This window comes from Microtus oregoni, unplaced genomic scaffold, assembly GCF_018167655.1.
Source record: "Microtus oregoni isolate MIOR12 unplaced genomic scaffold, Mior012 000074F_000, whole genome shotgun sequence".
Classification (NCBI taxonomy): Eukaryota; Metazoa; Chordata; class Mammalia; order Rodentia; family Cricetidae; genus Microtus; species Microtus oregoni.
The window spans coordinates 1,103,926-1,123,040 of NW_024543987.1; the positions used below are offsets into that span (position 1 = coordinate 1,103,926).

Here is a 19,115-nt window from a genome sequence, read left to right on the forward strand (position 1 = left end):
ACTGAGGGCAGAAATCAACAAATAGAAACACAGAAAACAGTCCAAAGAATCAATGAAACAAAAAGTTGGTTCTTGGAGAAAATCAACAGATCGACAAACCCCTATCGAAACTAATTTAACGACAGAGAGAGAACACGCAAATTAATAAGATCAGAAATGAAAAGGGGGACATAACCACAGACACAGAGGAAATTCAGAGAATCATTAGATCTTACTACAAAAGCCTGTATGCCACAAAACTGGAAAATGCAAAACAAATGGACATTTTTTTAGATAAGTACCATATCCCAAAGTTAAACCAAGACCAGGTGAACGATCAAAATAGACCCGTTAGTCACGAAGAATTAGAAACTGTTATCAAAAATCTCCCTTCCAAAAAAAGCCCAGGACCAGATGGTTTCAATGCAGAATTCTACCAGAACTTCCAAGAAGAGCTAATACCTATACTTCTTAATGTATTTCACAATATAGAAAAAGAAGAGTCATTGCCAAATTCCTTTTATGAAGCTACAGTTACCCTGATACCAAAACCACACAAAGACCCAACCAAGAAAGAGAATTACAGGCCTATATCACTCATGAACATCAACGCTAAATTCTCAATAAAATACTGGCAAACCGAATCCAAGAACACATTAGAAAAATTATCCATTATGATCAAGTAGGCTTCATCCCAGAGATGCAGGGCTGGTTCAACTTAACGCAAATCTATCAATGTAATCCACCATATAAATAAACTAAAAGAAAAAACCATATGATCATTTGATTAGATGCTGAAAAAGCATTCGACAAAATTCAACACCCCTTTATGATAAAGGTCTTGGAGAGATTAGGGATACAAGGGTCATACCTAAATATAATAAAAGCTATTTACAGCAAGCCGACAGCTAACATTAAATTAAACGGAGATAAACTCAAAGCCATTCCACTAAAATCAGGAACACGACAAGGATGTCCACTCTCTCCATACCTCTTTAATATAGTGCTTGAAGTTCTAGCAATAGCAATAAGACAACATAAGGGGATCAAGGGGATTCGTATTGGAAAGGAAGAAGTTAAGCTTTCGTTATTTGCAGATGATATGATAGTATACATAAGCGACCCCAAAAACTCTACCAAAGAACTCCTACAGCTGATAAACACCTTTGGTAATGTGGCAGGATACAAGATCAACTCCAAAAAATCAGTTGCCTTCCTATACACTAAGGATAAGGAAGCAGAGAGGGAAATCAGAGAAGCATCACCTTTCACAATAGCTACAAATAGCATAAAATATCTTGGGGTAACTCTGACCAAGGAAGTGAAAGATCTATTTGAAAAGAACTTTAAGTCTTTGAAGAAGGAAATTGAAGAGGACACCAGAAAATGGAAGGATCTCCCTTGCTCTTGGATTGGGAGGATCAACATAGTAAAAATGGCAATTCTACCAAAAGCAATGTATAGATTCAATGCAATCCCCCATCAAAATCCCATCAAAATTCTTCACAGATCTGGAGAAGACAAAAATCAACTTTATATGGAAAAACAAAAAACCCAGGATAGCCAAAACAATCTTATACAATAAAGGATTGTCTGGAGGCATTACCATCCCTGACTTCAAACTCTATTACAGAGCTACAGTATTGAAAACAGCTTGGTATTGGCATAAAAACAGAGAAGTCATCCAATGGAATTGATTAGAAGACCCTGACTTTAACACACAAACCTATGAAAACCTGATTTTCGATATAGGAGCTAAAAGTATACAATGGAAAAAAAGAGAGCATCTTCAACAAATTGTTCTGGCAAAACTGGATGTCAATCTGTAGAAGAATGAAAATAGATCCATATCTATCAACATGCACAAAACTCAAGTCCAAATGGATTAAAGACCTCAATATCAGCCCGAACACACTGAACCTGATAGAAGAGAAAGTGGGAAGTACTCTACAACACATGGGCACAGGAGATCACTTCCTATGTGTAACCCCAGCAGCACAGACACTAAGGGCATCATTGGATAAATGGGACCTCCTGAGACTGAGAAGCATCTGTAAAGCAAAGGACACTGTCACTAAGACAAAAAGGCAACCTACTGACTGGGAGAAGATCTTCACCAACCCCGCAACAGACAAAGGTCTGATCTCCAAAATATATAAAGAACTCAAGAAACTAGACCGTAAAAGGCTAATCAACCCAATTATAAAATGGGGCACTCAGCTGAAAAAAGAATCCTCAACAGAAGAAGTTCAAATGGCCAATAGACACTTAAGGTCATGCTCAACTTCCTTAACGATCAGGGAAATGCAAATCAAGACAACTTTAAGATACCATCTTACACCTGTCAGAATGGCTAAAGTCAAAAACACCAATGATAGCCTTTGCTGGAGAGGTTGTGGAGAAAGGGGTACACTCATCCATTGCTGGTGGGAATGCAAACTTGTGCAGCCACTTTGGAAAGCAGTGTGGCGGTTTCTCAGGAAATTCGGGACCAACCTACCCCTGGACCCAGCAATACCACTTTTGGGAATATACCCAAGAGATGCCCTATCATACAACAAAAGTATATGCTCAACTATGTTCATAGCAGCATTGTTTGTAATAGCCAGAACCTGGAAACAACCTAGATGCCCTTCAATGGAAGAATGGATGAAGAATGTATGGAATATATACATATTAGAGTACTACTCAGCAGTAAAAAAAAATGACTTCTTGAATTTTGCATACAAATGAACGGAAATAGAAAACACTATCCTGAGTGAGGTAAGCCAGACCCAAAAAGAGGAACATGGGATGTTCTCACTCATATTTGGTTTCTAGCCATAAATAAAGGACATTGAGCCTATAATTCGTGATCCTAGAGAAGCTAAATAAGAAAGTAAACCCAAAGAAAAACATATAGGCATCCTCCTGAATATTAACCCTCATCAGGCCATGAAAGGAGACTGAGACAGAGACCCACATTGGAGCACCGGACAGAAATCTCATGGTCCAAATCAGGAGCAGAAGGAGAGAGAGCACGAGCAAGGAACTCAGGACCATGAGGGGCGCACCCACACACTGAGACAATGGGGATGTTCTATCGGGAACTCACCAAGGCCAGCTGGCCTGGGTCTGAAAAAGCATGGGATAAAACCGGACTCGCTGAACATAGTGGACAATGAGGACTACTGAGAAGTCAAGAACAATGGCAATGGGTTTTTGATCCTACTGCACGTACTGGCTTTGTGGGAGCCTAGGCAGTTTGGATGCTCACCTTACTAGACCTGGATGGAGGTGGGTGGTCCTTGGACTTCCCATAGGGCAGGGAACCCTGATTGCTCTTTGGGCTGAGGAGGGAGAGGGACTTGACCAGGGGAGGGGGAGGGAAATGGGAGGCAGTGGCGGGGAGGAGGCAGAAATCTTTAATAAATAATTAATAAAAAAAGAAATAGGAAAAAAAAAGAGCTGGTTCCAGGACAGGCTCCAAAGATACAGAGAAACTCTGTCTTAAAAGACCAGAAACAGAAAAAATAAAGAAAACAAACCGGCAATGCCATTTTCATAATTGTATGGTTTCATACAACATCCAGAAATGTATAGCTAGAATTAACCAAAGAGCAAATATTGGAGTTTTGCTTATTGGGTACAGTATAAAAACAAAGATGTAAGAAAGTTCAGGAAGCTCTGAGAGAAAAGTTTAGGTGATCGACTTTGAGGTTACAAAGTTCACTCTGGTTAGCAAAGAAAATCCAAAGGAGAACTAAGGTAACAAAGGAGAAAGGGGGGGGGGGCTGGAGAGATGGCTCAGTGGTTAAGAGCTGCCAGCTCTTCCAAAGGTCCTGAGTTCAATTCCCAGCAACCACATGGTGGCTCACAACCATCTGTAATGAGGTCTGGTGCCCTCTTCTGGCCTTCAGGCATACACAGAGACAGAACATTGTATACATAATAAATAAATAAATATAAAAAAAACCCCAAAGGATAAAGGGGCAGTTCTGGAGCCAACTCTAGTAGTTTTAGACTTCTCCAAAAAAAGATTACTTCATTTGTGTCTGGCTTGATACTGAGAACATGAATTTAAGATGAAGCATTGCAAAATTATTTTGCACATACTAAATTAGAAATAGTCCTGTTTTAAATTCTATCAGCATAATTTCATAAATACAACTTGGTAAGAAATTTTTATAATAGTCTAGTAATAGAACTAAAATAATATGATAAAAGGAACATATATGCTTTACTTGAAACTTTATTATATAAATTTCCATTTCTTTTAAAGATTACAAAACCTGTTCTTTGACAGGAATACAAGCAATATTGTTCCAGGATTATTCATGGATACATTGGAAAGAGCTTAGATTACACATTAATAGTATGATTTGCAAACTTAAGTAAAACAATTTAAAGTACTCAGTAAAATCTGATCCTCACAAGCATTTCATAACTATGGCAGCAGTGCCAAGCATCTATGCAATTTATCCACCAATAAAAGGTACAACACATAAGAACCCTTGATATGGTACCTTGCTTGGGCTTCTGGCATGCCTTACTAGAGATGAACTAGTATAAAGTAAGATCATATATAACAGTAGAAAAATATTTATGATTTTTTTCTTTCTTAAAAACTGCTTAAGTTGATGCCCACCCCATTCCCACTCATGGCCAAAAATGCAAAATAATTACATCTTTTAGGTGTATACCTTCCCTTTTTATTTAGGGTAAATGTCAAGATAAACTAATACATGTATATGATATTGAGTTACACACTCATCACTCATAATCATTAAGGACACTAATGAATGGCAATACTTCAAAACCTTCTTTAAATAAAAACCCCAAGTTTTATATGGTAAACTACACTTACAGAAACACAACCCAAGTCTTTATCCTCATGCCCTTGCTTTGTACTTAAAAGTTCTACTTTAAATACTTGTTTGAAAAACTCAGTACACAGTACATCGAGTACTATAGTAATATAGGAATAAAGATGTTCACTTTCATTGGACATTGAACTAATCTACTTAGAGAGAATTATTATAGTGACTCTCTTCTCAAATACATTTCCATATACTGTACTTAAATGGTGCTAGAAGACATTTTCTTGAGGTTCATACATCTGGACTTAAATCTCTAAGTTTTCCTTTCCACTAATCTCTAGTCAAAACAGCATACGCCTTGCTAGTTGCTCTGGGAAGTCATGATATTTCAACAGCTTATCATGCAGTTCAAGGTTATATGGCAAAACAATGAGGAAAGTGCCTTAAGAGGTAGGAAGTAGGCTCTCATCCCAACCCTTGCTATGCCCATTATGAACAGGTAAAAGACTGGAATAAAAGTGGGAAATATGAGACCTATAGTGACATTAGGTTTAAGAAAATTAAGTTGACTTAATTACTAAAATTTTTTGTGAACTGTCACTTTAGAACCAGTTACAAGTGACTTAGCAACACAGCAGTGTTGTGTTACAGTTAGAACACAGCAGTGTCAAAAACAAAGCACACTGTAGATACAAATTTTTCTTGGCCATCCATATTTGGGCATTATCACTGTGTAGATTCTTCAGTGGAAAAAGTGGTTAGGTGTGGCTCTGTAGAATACCACAGTCTCAAGAAACTGAATTCATTCCTTCATTAATCTCCACCAATGGTCACTTGGGGAGATCAGCAAAATGTAAGCAACCTGGGGTTGAAAAGAGGACTATTTTCATTAATTGAAATAAAAACACTGAATTAAGTCAACTTCTCTGTGAATTAAATAAGGCTCAAAGTATACATCCAGTTAGTCACAGGGAGTTGGATCTTGCAGAGGGACAGATAGTTAGACTGAACCCTCCTGGTTGAAGCACCAAGATCAGCTACTGAATCCATTGTTTTTGTGAGTCTCAGAAAATAAACCTTTTTTGACCCTTTACGTTTGAGACCTCTCTGAATACTTTCACAAGTCTCCAATTATTATCACCATACTAAGATGGAACTTATTTTATAAAATATAGAAAAATAATCTAAAATATTGTAGGTAATTCATAAAAGGTAGGGACTGGAAACTATCAGTCATAGTGAGATGTGTGTTACTGGCCTCCACAGTGAATAAGAACATCAATACCAAGGTCCCAAAGTCTAGAAAAAAGCCTTTGGCTAACTTTCATCACAGAATGAGTCTACTCTGGTCCTTTTCCTCTCAAATACATGCTTTCTCTTGAAGCTTCTGCACCTACTCTGTGTTCAAATTCTTCCTGGACGGAAGGTATGGGCACAGCTTTAAGGACACCCCCACTTCTCTTGATGTCTTCTGATCCCAACAGAAGCCACGCCTAAAGAACAGATGGAACAATGGTTTGATCCTCCCAACCTGTTCCTTGGAGTGCAATGCATATGAAATGTGCAAACTACCACACATACCCTACATCCTCTCTCCTGACACTCAGAACTTACTCTTCCGTAGGCAAGCTTAACAGCATCTTGACTTTGGGTCTTGCCAAAATTATTTTTAGAGTTTTGGGGTTGCTTGTGAAAAACAGATTTACATTACATCTGTTAAATTCAAGGGATTAATGCACTTAGAAGATAACTTTTTAAACAGAAGGAGCTGAAATGATTCATAAAAAGCAAAGCAAAACAAACAAAAAACAACAAAACTTACCTTAATTTACTATCATCAATTGAAAGGGAAGATGCAAAACACATATTTTAATTCAGTTTCCAGTACGTGCTTGGCTATGTTAAATGCATTTCTATTGTTTGGGATGTTATTTTACATCATAAACCAAGAGATGTCTGCAAAAAGAGTCCTTAGTTTAGTTCCTTCTTTTAGAAACATAAAAACAGGGTCAACAACTATGAGATAAGCCCCAGAAATTGGCAGCGATGCAGGGAAGGCAGAAGACTTCAGGAGCCTTAATCTCATAAGTACGGTGGCCTGTAGGAAATGGACTTTGTGAAAAGAATGGAAAGGCTAACCCAGCACAAGCACATTGTTGGCTATGTTTGCCCTAAGATAATGTGAACACCAGAGCCACAGATGAAGTAATTTATGTTCCTAACCTGTCTTGTCAGTAGGAAGTCTTCAGTTTTGAGAATCTATAACTTGCTTTTCTCCAACAAAACTGGCAGTTTGACTAGACAAAGAAGGCAAAGGTAATTCTTCTTAAAGGAAATAAATTTTGCATCATAATATGGTAGAGGACTGCCCTAAGAAGTACATGATTTTGACTTTAGCTCTTTTTGGTGATAATATGAAATAAGGGCAGTATGGTGTTATGAGGGAAAACTAGATGAGAGATGGGATAAATGAAAGAATCTGACACATTGAATAGAAGAAGGGGAAAGGCTTTCTTGCCAGGCAATGGAGAGCAATTTTGAGTAGTTGCATCCATGTACTCATATACTCAAGAACTTCAGTAGCTGGTATGCAGAACTTCTGGCATTGTACTAATATGTATTTTTTATTTAGAAGGTAAACCGACATTTGGTTTCTATGCATCCCCATTTCGTGTTTCTCGGGCAAAGGTGGTATTAGAAATTGTCTCTTTTTCTTTTGTAGCAGAGAAGATAAAGAATGACTACTGTCTTTTATGAATTGCAAAAAGCACACTTTTGGGTTAGTGCTCTGAGTGAAAAGGTTTATGATGTAAACGGCTCACTAAGTGACACATCTACGGGGGCACATTCCTAATGAGGTTTAAGTTACATCACTTTTTTTTCTTTGCTCATGTTTTTCACATCACATATTAATGTACACTGGGTAGTGTTACAAAGATATGGGTAATGATGGGTACAAAAGTTTCTTCTGTCAAATGAAACTGGAAACTAGCAAGTTAGATGGAGATACTGAGTACTGCACTGAAGCACAGCCAAGGACCATTATGAAAACTGAAGTCAAAGGAAACATCATATGGCTATAAACCATCAACAGGGATTCAGAAAACAGTCATTGAGCCTGCCTCAGCTAGGACTTCAGGTTAGAACAGATACTGTTTGACCAAGAATATTTTATTCTCTAGAATAAGAAAGTTTAAATCCAATTTCATATGGAGACCTGTGGCCTTTATTACATTCAAATTAGTGTTTAATATAGAATATCTATTTAAACATGAAATATCCAGTAAGGCTTTAGTTATCAATTGCTAAATTTCCCTTTTCCAATTTCTTTAATATGATTCTTTTAAAGGCCTTTCATGTATGTTGGCAAGATTTCAAATAATATGCCAAATACTAAGTATGAGGACTATGTAAGGTTAAAAGTGCGAGGATTACTTCCTTAAAGAAACCCTAAGAAATCACAAAGTATATGGACTCACTTCATAGGTGTATTCTTGATTTCATGCCACACACACACACAACTTTCTTTACAATTAACAGCTCTTTAGGTTAGTCTGACAGAGCACCTGACTTGAAGAAACAAATGAACAAACCAGTGAGAGAAATGGAGGAAAATATGTACAATTTGAAAGAATGACATTCAACAGCTGTTCAATCAAATCTGTTCAATCAATCTGGCCATCTTTAAGTTTTCCCAACAATACTGTTAATCCAGGTGAACTATTTATCCAGATTTAATAGTCAATTGATTAATAGACTCCAAGTTAAACAAGGCATGTATACATTAAAGAAAGCAGTACGGAAATGTACTGTATATGAACTGTTTACAAAAACATACAAAATGTTGGATGGCACAAGGGAAACAGTGCTAATATAAACGGATTGTTTAAGCTAAGTGCTTAACATAAACTGTCCATCCCTATAACTAACAAAGAATATTTAGGGGACATGAAATATTTTCTATAAAAATAATGCTATATGGTGTACAGTACTTTTATTCAGTGTATTTTAGGTGGTATTCATGTGTTCATTATTTTTCTTGTTGATTCAGTGATTATATCTTCATCATGTTTCCATTTCCATTTCGAAGCTCCAGGAAAATCTAACTTGCTAACAATCAAAGCGAGAAGAGATGAAAGCAGGAGCAGCAGGAGCAGCAGCATTATGGGTACCAGCTGGGACAGTGTGTGCTTGCAGGATGTCTCTCAGGTATGTGCTACCTGTCGCCAGAACTTGTGCTATCAGCTTACATCATGGTACCAAATATCTCACTGAGGTTACTTCACAGGGCTGTTGAGGTGATTTTTTTAATACCTCTCCGCTGAGCAAGAGTAGAACGGCCTACTGGTTCCAAAACTGGTGACTGATTACGGTTTAAAGCAGAGTATGTAGCTGCCATGGCACCCTGAAAAATGCAAAGAAAGGTTACAACAAAAAAAAGGCATGTATACAAGTATAAAATAAAGGTCCCCCAGGGATTTTCATATGTATATGAATATAGATCTTTATCAGTCTCATAATAAGAATAACCTCTGGCTAATTTTTCAGATTTAACTTAAACTGAGGCAGTGTGAGAGGTTGAAATTTTGTATGACAAAAGGACAGGGAGGGGCTCAAACAGAACAGTCTTCATTTTTCTTAGGGCCATTTAATTTGTCTTTATGGCCCTGTAGTATGAGAGGCTATAAACCACGATCTTTCATTTAGAAAAGTTCATAGATTCTGTCTTACTGACAGTGATGACAGAAATACAAAAGTTTCCCTTAAGCTAACTTAATTACTGACATTTTGTGTCACCATGCCCCCAAGCGTTAGGTACCCATGTATGAGAATCCCATACTAGAAAGGAAAAGTTGCTTGGGCATGAAGACAGACTTCTTGGAGGCTCAGCTGGTCTTGTCCATCCTGCAGGTCATACAGAAAGCAATGACTGGATATAGGGCCGCTCACCTTTACAAGATGTGGTGCATCCTGTCTGTTTAGTTGGTATTGTGGCAGTTGGTCCCAGTGGACAATCCAAGGATGTCTGAGCACAAGAGCAGCAGTCAGTCTCTGATGAGGATCTACATGAAGCATCTTTGACACCAGGTCCTATCAGGTGAAGGAGAAGAATAAGACAAGGTTAATTCTCCTTTTTTCCTCTCATTTCTATGATTGATATTGTCAGCATTCTTATTCAGCTTTTATGATGCTACATTTCCTGGTAATAGTCCTTTGGTAACAAAGCAAATATTAGGATAAATTTGTTAAGAAAAATACTTGAATCTCTCTTTTCTCTTTCCCAAGTACCACAATTTTATTATTGTGAAAAGGATGAGTTTATTCTAGCTTTTCTTAACTTTGTTTTAATTCTAGAGGTTTATACTATTCAGAGAGTTCTGGCCTTATAAAGCTTTAGTTCAGTAAGGGAGAGATAAAGAATCAGTTACAAAGCAAGGTAAAGTCCCTGATGGGATGAGCAAGTTCCAAGAGTAGCTAGAAGAAAAGAGACACCTGAGAGTTCAAGGCCAGCCTGGCCTACAGAGCCAGTTCCAGGACAGCCAGGGATGCTACACAGAGTAACACTGTCTCAAAAAACAGTAACAACAAAAATGTCGCTTTTGATTGTTACTTTTTTGAGATAGAGTATTGCCATGTACCCCCAATTAGCCTGCTACTCTGAGTAGCTCAGTCTAGTCTCACACTTGTGACAATCCTGTTTCAGTCTCCGGAGTGCTGGCAAAACTGACTCTTAAGAGCAGTGCTTCTCAACCTTCCTACTTCTGCGACCCTTTAATACAGTTCCTCATGTTGTGGGGACACCAACCATAAAATGATTTCATTGCTACTTCACCACAATAATTTTGCAACTGTTATGAATTGTAATGGAAATATTACAAAACCAAAGGGTCATGACCCACAGGTTGAGAAGCACTGAATAAAAAAAGGTGAGCCCTGAAGAATAGGTAAGAGCTGGACGTGAGACGGTATGAAGGAAGCAGAACATCTCAGGTAGACAAAAGGAAGTGGATCTGGAGGAAAACCCTAAGGTACAAGAAAACATGTGTTTGGTGGTTTGAATGAGAATGGCCCCTGTAGGTTCCTGTGTTTCAATACTTGGTCCCCAGTTGGTGGAACTGTTTGTAAAGGATTAGGAGGTGTGCTCTTGTTGGAGGCGTGTCAGTGTTACCAGGGACAGGCTTTGAAGTTTCAAAAGATGATTGCGATTTCAAGTTAGCTTTCTCTGCCTCCTGCTTGTGGATTGAGATGTGAGTTACTGATTCTGCCACCATGCATTTGCTCCATCATGAACTCTAACTCTCTAAAACTGCAAGCTCAATTAAATACTCTCCATAACTAATACAATGTCACAGTTGAGGAACTGACTAGAATGCAATGTGGCTACAGTAGAAATTTGTTGTCAAGGAGAACATGAAAGCCAGTAAGGTGGAAGATGTTGAGAATAGAAAGATGAGGAAGGTCTTTGCAAGCCATATTAACAAATATGGACTTATTCTAGAACAATAAAGCACTAAGTAAGATGGTAAGGTAGTCAAGTTTGTAATTTAATAGTTTATACTCCTTAAATCTAGGAGAAAAATCGTTTGAAGGGGCAAAAACCTGGAGATTTATTTATTTTTATTGTTATTGTTTAAAGACATCTCAAATAGCCTAGGCAGGCTTCAAACTCACTAAGTAGTCACAGATAACCCTGAATACCTAATCTTCCTTCCTCAGCTTCTCAAGTGCTAAGGTTTTAGGAATGTACCATCAGTCCTGGGTAGAAAAGATTTCTTGACAGAATCTGGTGGCTGACTAGATATTGGCAATTTGGGAGCTGGTATTCTAGGTACTCTTCTGTTTTAGACATTTGCAGTCTTTCTTGGCTATTATTAATAGCTAATAACAGAATGGAATAGAATTGGAATTAAAGAGTGAGCCAGGAACAGCAATGCATGCCTGTAGTCCTAGCCACTTGGGAGGTTGAAAGAGAATTCATTAAAGCCAGGGGTTTGGAGATAGCCTGGGCAACACATTGTGACACTCTATGTAAAAAATAAATAAGTATAAATAAAAGGTAAAAACATCAAAATATGAAAATAAAAAACTATCCTATCAAATTCTGAAAATAGGCTGAAGTGCTTCAAGTAAATGTTGCAAAACTTCCAGGGGTAAAATAAAACTCAATTATAATTTTAATAACATCTCTGTGTTTGACTGAGATAAATCATTTCAAACTTCTCTTTCTTTTACTGCTAACCCTTCAATGGCTACTCACTTTGCCTGCCCTCCCTCCTTCTATCCCTCACGATTCTGGGGAAGGCCTTACACATATTAGGCAAGAATTCAACCACTGAGCTATATATTTCTCTGTACCAGGCCCAGCTTTCTCTTTCTCTTTATTTTATTTTTTTAAAGATTTATTACGTATACAACATTCCTTCCATGTATGCTTGCAGGCCAGAAGAGGGCACCAGATCTCAATACAGATGGTTGTGAGCCACCATGTTGTTGCTGGGAATTGAACTCAGGACCTCTGGAAGAGCAGCCAGTGCTCTTAACCTCTGAGCCATCTCTCCAGCCCACCAGCTTTCTCTTTAAATGGAAGCATTTTGCTGAAATCCCTTGGTTCTTCTATCACTATGCTCTGATAATCTCATTAATAATAATAATAATCATAATTTAGCTACTATAGATGATGTCAACTCCTTAAATTCCACCACAGACTTCTTTTTTTTTCACCACAGACTTCTAAGACCTACAGCTATATGGACAGTTGCCTAATGGCCAAACATCTCATAATTATATTATATAAGCATTTTAAATTCATTATGCCAAATCTTCAACTACTGCCAATCTCAAAGCTTCTTAAGTATCCAAACACTTGGTGAAAAACACTCTTATATTTGCCTGAAGTGGCATTGTGGACTGCATGCTATGTTTATGTTCAATAAAACTATGAAGTTTGTTTTGCCTTCTAAATTTTCCTTTCATTTTCCTCAGATTCCACTGTAACTGCTATAATTTTGGTCTTCACCTTTAATGATCTGAAATTTATAAAACCTTACAAGTAATACCCATAATCTTAGGTCAGTGAGATGTAAGGAAAACAATGCAAACCAAACAGTTAGCAGAGCGCTTTGAGAGTAAATACTCACTAAAGGGCAGCTGTGGTCCTGTTCTCTTCTCATAGACATTAAGTACCCAAACTACTTACAATGTTCACACAGGCAACTTATTTTTTTTTTTCGAGACAGGGTTTCTCTGTGGTTTTGGAGCCTGTCCTGGAACTAGCTCTTGTAGACCAGGCTGGTCTCGAACTCACAGAGATCCACCTGACTCTGTCTCCCAAATGCTGGGATTAAAGGCGTGTGCCACCACTGCCTGACTCAGGCAACTTATTTTTGAAAGGACACACCTACATCAACATAATCCTTTTTTCCACTTGTGGGTAATGTAGTTTTACATGATGCTTACAATCAGGTGTCTTAACTGTCTGTCTGTCTCTGTCTCTCTAGCTGTGTGTGTGTGTGTGTGTGTGTGTGTGTGTGTGTGTGTGTGTATCCATCCTCGTCTTTCACTAAAAAAAGCATTTTGGAGTGCAAATGAATGCAAAGGAATAGAGATCAACTAGTGTTAATTGACTAGAAAAAGTGTGTGATGTGTAAGTTCTAATACTCTGGTTATTGGTAATATTTCTTCATATGACCTCATATGTGATATTGACAGTTTGTGGCAGGCTCCATGCATGAAAATGACTGTCCTATGAAATTCAAAATGGAAAATCTGATCACTGCACACAGCTTAGTAGTTTTCCTTTTTTTCTTCTTCTGAGATGCTTTTTCTATATAGTCCTGGCTATCCTGGAATTCTCTCTGTAGACCAGGTTGGCCTCAAACTCAGAGATCCACCTGCCTCTTGAGTGCTGGGATTAAAAGCATGTGCACTACCATGCTTGTCTAGTGTGGTAGTTCCCCCCCCCCCCAATAATCCTAAGTATGAGCCACAAAGCGATTTACAATTCAGGTTCAGCAGCCATCTTTGCTTGTGCATGCTGTAGTAGTCAACCAAATGACCAGTCTGGAGGTACTTGCTGTTCTCATGCTCCCATCACCACCTAACTGGCATGTACTGAGCTCCCTCATCATGAGATAGAATACAATTTTTATAACCTCCTCATCTGCCTGGAAACCTCCCCAATTGCTATCTTGTCCAGTATCATCTGTAATCTTTTTTAGCACAAAAACTGTATTATTACAGTAATTCCTGTACTACACATTTTAGGCTGTCTCTTTGCCAGACTGTGAGGTCTCTGAGATAAAGAATACTATCTTTGTTGTATTTTTTTCTCTTCAGACTTTATAATCTTATTTATTTATTTTAAATTTATTTATTTATTTTATTAAAAATTTCCGTCTCCTCCCCGCCTCCAATTCCCACCCTCCCTCTCCCTCGCCCTCCCTCTCCAGTCCAAAGAGCAGTTAGGGTTCCCTGCCCTGTGGGAAGTCCAAGGTCCTCCCCGCTCCATCCAGGTCTAGGAAGGTGAGCATCCAAACAGACTAGGCTCCCACAAAGCCAGTACATGCAATAGGATCAAAACCAGTGCCATTGTCCTTGGCTTCTCATCAGCCCTCACTGTCCGCATGTTCAGAGAGTCTGGTTTTTCCCATGCTTTTTCAGTCCCAGCAGCTGGCCTTGGTGAGCTCCCATTAGATCAGTCCCACTGTCACAGTGGGTGGGTGCACCCCTCGCAGTCCTGACTTCCTTGTTCATGTTCTCTCTCCTTCTGTTCCTCATTTGGACCTTGGGAGCTCAGTCTGGTGCTCCACATTGGAGCACTAGACTTTATAATTTTTAAGCACATTCAGGTGCTCAATAAGAAGAATTAGAAAGGAAACAGGTATCTAGAAAAATAAAGTATCATCCTTGACAAATTTTACACTTAGAAAAAACAAAGGCTAACATTTTTTTTTATTTTTGGTGTGGGGGAAATCTTACCCACGGCCTCATGGTTCCTGAGCACATGCTCCACTGCCAAGCTACACACTCAGTCTAACAGACTAATTTTAAACACAATTAAAAGCCATGTATCTAAACATCAATTCAACTGGCTAATTGAACTTCCTGCTCTACATCAAAAGAACCTATGAACTTTTGGGATATACTCTATTTACAATTACCTCAACTCAAGCTTCTATTTTTGGGGGGAGGGGGGTTTCAAGACAAGGTTTCACTGTGGCTTTTGAGCCTGTTCTGCAACTTGCTCTATAGACCAGGCTGTCCTTGAACTCACAGAGATCCACCTGCCTCTGCCTCCTGAGTGCTGGGATTAAAGGTGTGCGCCACCACCAGTCGGCCAAGCTTCCATTTCTAAGGAGAGTCAGAGAGCATTTTTACCAATGTTTCTTCAATCTCTTCTGTATTTTTCTCCTTTGAAGCGGAAAAGTTTACTCCTTTATTTTTTTCCATAAAAAGAAGTCTCTGAATTAAGTGAAAGTAGTGTTAGTTTAAGAATGGCCACTCTAGAGCCAAGGGTTTCTGAATGATCTCCAGCAACCAGGCCATTATGAATTGAGGTAAGGATGTTACCTGTTCTTCATAATACATCAAAATGAGGAGATAGTACAATTCTTTTAGGGAACAAGTACTCTGTAGTGAGAGTTTCAAATGCTTCCATGTACCTAGTGTACAACTATAGACAAGTTTATACTAAAACTCTAGTCCTTGCTTTCGCTCTGTGAAATGGGGATATTATCGCTTATTTTACAAGATTCTTATGAGGTCAAGTGCAGTGTGAGGCACACAGCAGACAGAGAAATCATAAAGATCACCATCATTATTATTCATCATGCTTATAAGTAAATCAAAGATTTATAATATATACAGATAATGAAGGCAAACTAATGTTTTTTAGGAAAGAAATATGATAAATGGTCCTTTGTGAGTTCAAGATATTTGGTAATATCAAGTCAACGCATTACTTTTTAAACAAACAAACAAACAAAACTTGTTAGTGTTTCTTTTCATCATGAATCATGACAAATAATTTTTCTCAAAAGTTTGTAATAGGAGCTAGTTCACTCAGCACAGTGCTTGACACAAGCTACAATCACCTGGGAAGAGGAAATTTTTTGTGTTCTTTTAAAAAAGTTTTTAAAAAATATTTATTTATTATGTATACAGTGTTCTGTCTATCTGTATGCTTACTGGCCAGCAGAGGGCACCAGATCTCATTACAGATGGCTGTGAGCCACCATGTGGTTGCTGGGAATTGAACTTGGGACCATTTGGGAGAGCAGTCAGTGCTCTTAACCTCTGAGCCATCTCTCCAGGCGGATGTGTTCTCTCTCTTTTTTTTTTTCCTTTGAGACAGGGTTTCTCTATGTAACAGCCTGGCTATCCTGGAATTTGCTCTGTAGACAAGGCTGGCCTCGAATTCACAGAGGTACACCTGCCTCTGCCTCCTGAGTGCTGGGATTAAAGGAGTGTACCACCACTGCCTGGCAGTAAGAGGGAACACTAACTAAGGATTTGCCTCTATTATATTGGTCTGTGGGCCTGTCTATGGAACATTTTTAAAAAAAAATTTAGATTTACTTATTTTGTGTATGAGTGTTTTGCCTGTATGTATGTATATACACCATATGCATGCCTGGGGCTTCCAGAGTCTCTTGTAACTGGAGTTATATATGATTATGAGCTATTATATGGGTGGTGAGACCTGAACCTAGGTCTTCTACAACAAAGTGCTCCCAACTGTTGAACTATCTCTCCAACCCCCACATCTTAATTGGTGTGGGAGGGCTCAGCCTATTGTGGGCAGTGCCATCCTTGGGCAGATGGTCCTGGGTTATATAAGAAAGCAAGCTGAGAACCTTATAGAAGAGAAAGTGGGAAGTACACTTGAGTGCATTGGCACAGGGAATCACTTCTTAAATATGACCCCAGCAGCACAGACACTGAGAGAAACAATTAATAAATGGGACCTTCTGAAACTGAAAAGCTTCTGTAAAGCAAAGGACATGGTCAACAAGACAAAACGACAGCCTACAGAATGGAAAAAGATCTTCACTAACTGGTGTAGGAGGGTCTTCTTTCTATGTGTTGCTTTCATTGGTTGAATAAAGAAAACTGCCTTGGCCTCTTGATAGGGCAAAACTTAGATAGGTGGAGTAGACAGAACAGAATGCTGGGAGAAAGGAGGCAGAGACAGAGAGCCTGCCATGAAGCTGCCAGGTCAGACATGCTGAATCTTTCCCGGTAAGCCACAGCCTCGTGGAGACATACAGATTATTAAAAATGGGTTGAATCAAGATGTGAGAGTTAGCCAATAAGAGGCTAGAGCTAATGGACCAGGCAGCAATTTAATTAATACATATCTCCGTGTGATTATTTCGGGCATAAGCTAGCCGGGTGGCCAGGACAACAAGCAGCCCGCCAGCCCGGGTGTAATCCAGTTGGGCGGCGGGACACAGCCAGCAGCTCCACCTCACTACAGAGTGGCGCTCCAACATGGTAACTAACTCCACGTAAAACCTAAGAGGGCTTAAAAAGGAATTCTAGACACAAATACAGAGTTTATCACAGCGTTTTGCTGTTTGCGAGGGTGTGCTGTAGAGACATTTCATGATTCAGCAATAGCAGCAGAAAAAAAGCTGTGCCATTTTAAAACGCGGCTTCCTGGGCTGTACCACCAGTGCAAACTGGCTATAAAGCATTTCAATGATATTTGTGGGACCCGGGTGTTTCTCTGCCTGCTCGGGATCTGGAAGAAAGTACTCTGAAACCATCCAAATGGCTCTGTGCTCCCCGCTTGGGCAGGCAGCGGAATCAGGTCTACTAGGCGTGCACAAGCAGGAGAGCATAGCAGATTTCTGCCGCCATACAAAGAAATGTTTCCAGGCTGCACAGTGCTCTGCATGGCAAATTTTGCTATAACTCAAAAAGAAAGTTTATGTGCTGCATGCTCAGTCTCTGAGTTAAGCTGATGAGTGTGGCTCCTACCTGGCGGCCCCAGAGCTAGCAGAAATGATACATTCACCATTTTGAAATTGGAGAGAGGTGGAGCCAACATCCAGAGCAGCTCCACCATGCTAGCGGTGCAGTGTGCATGGCTCAAAAGCACAAGTAGCTCCACCATGTTGGACTGAGTGGGGCAAGCAGGCAGTACCTGTATTTGACCTGGGATTGTCTCAGCTTAGATTCTTAAGAGCTTAGCATTTTAAAAGCTCTTCAAGACAGTAAAGAATTACAGATTCACAATAGGACAGATTCAGACATAGAAGACCTCTAAATGGGTCACAGTGTTGGATGGGTGTACGTAGGCTTGGGAGAGAGAAGGAAAAGAATATAAAGAATAAAGTTTATGCCTTAAAATAAAGTTAATGCCTTAAAAAAAGGTGACTGAAAAAGCATGAGCAAAAACCGGACTCTCTGAACATGGCAAACAATGAGGGCTGATGAGAAGCCAAGGACAATGGCACTGGGTTTTGATCCTACTTAATGTGCTGGCTTTGTGGGAGCCTAACCAGTTTGGATGTTCACCTTCCTAGACATGGACGGAGCGGGGAGGACCTTGGACTTACCACAGGGCAGGGAACCCTGATTGCTCTTTGGACTGGAGAGGGAGGGGGAGAGGAGTGGGGGGAGGGGGAGAAGGGTGGGAGGAGGGGGAAGGAAATGGGAGGCTGGGAGGAGGCGGAAACTTTTTTTTCCTTTTCTCAATAAAAAAAAGTAAAGAAAAAAAGGTAAAATCTTTAAAGAGACAGAGTACAAATAGTTATAGATTAAAAGAAATAAAGAAAAATAAGCCACGTAAAAATAGAAAATTTTCAGAGAGTCTGGATTCTGTACATTATTGTGTTTTCTTTAAAGTTTTTAACTGTGAAGGAGCTAAATACAGAGAGACATTTCATTGTGTGGTCTGCTAAGCTAATCCAATATGTATATTATAAAGCTATCTTGGCTTCACAATTTGGATCTAAGGATATGATACTTTGGAAAAGAGGTTCTTCTTTTGTTTTCACAGAGGATGAGACCCTGTAGACTGCTTCTATCCCAATATGGTAATCATAGACCACACCCTCCTGAAAGATCACCATGAACACCTTCAGAAAATTACTTCACTCAACTGCTGACTGAGATCAACCTAGCAGACAGGTTATACCATGAAAGACTTGATTAACAGTGCTCCCACACAGCATGAAGCAGATTGGAGAGAAAACACTATCCCCATATTCCCAAATATTGTTTATAAATGTTCTTTTACATTTAAAGGGGGATATGATATAGATATAAATAATTTACATTCATATAAATTTTGCTTTATTGATAGAAATTTAAGGTCAATTTTGTTAT

The 19,115-nt window shown here is 39.0% G+C and overlaps 1 protein-coding gene across 7 annotated transcripts in view; it reads right to left on the reverse strand.

Annotated features, from left to right (window-relative positions):
* Nucleotides 1–4,192: 4,192 nt before the first annotated feature.
* The window catches only part of LOC121441175 (ribosomal protein S6 kinase alpha-3), a 120,596-nt gene continuing 105,673 nt past the window's right edge, over nucleotides 4,193–19,115 (reverse strand). For all 7 annotated transcript variants that reach the window (XM_041642298.1, XM_041642300.1, XM_041642297.1 and 4 more), the window contains 2 exons: nucleotides 9,729–9,869; nucleotides 4,193–9,183 (listed from right to left, as the gene is read on the reverse strand). In XM_041642298.1, coding sequence (XP_041498232.1) covers nucleotides 9,061–9,183; nucleotides 9,729–9,869 — 264 coding nt within the window. In that variant the 3' untranslated portion in view covers nucleotides 4,193–9,060. The remainder of the gene's footprint in view (nucleotides 9,184–9,728; nucleotides 9,870–19,115) is intronic.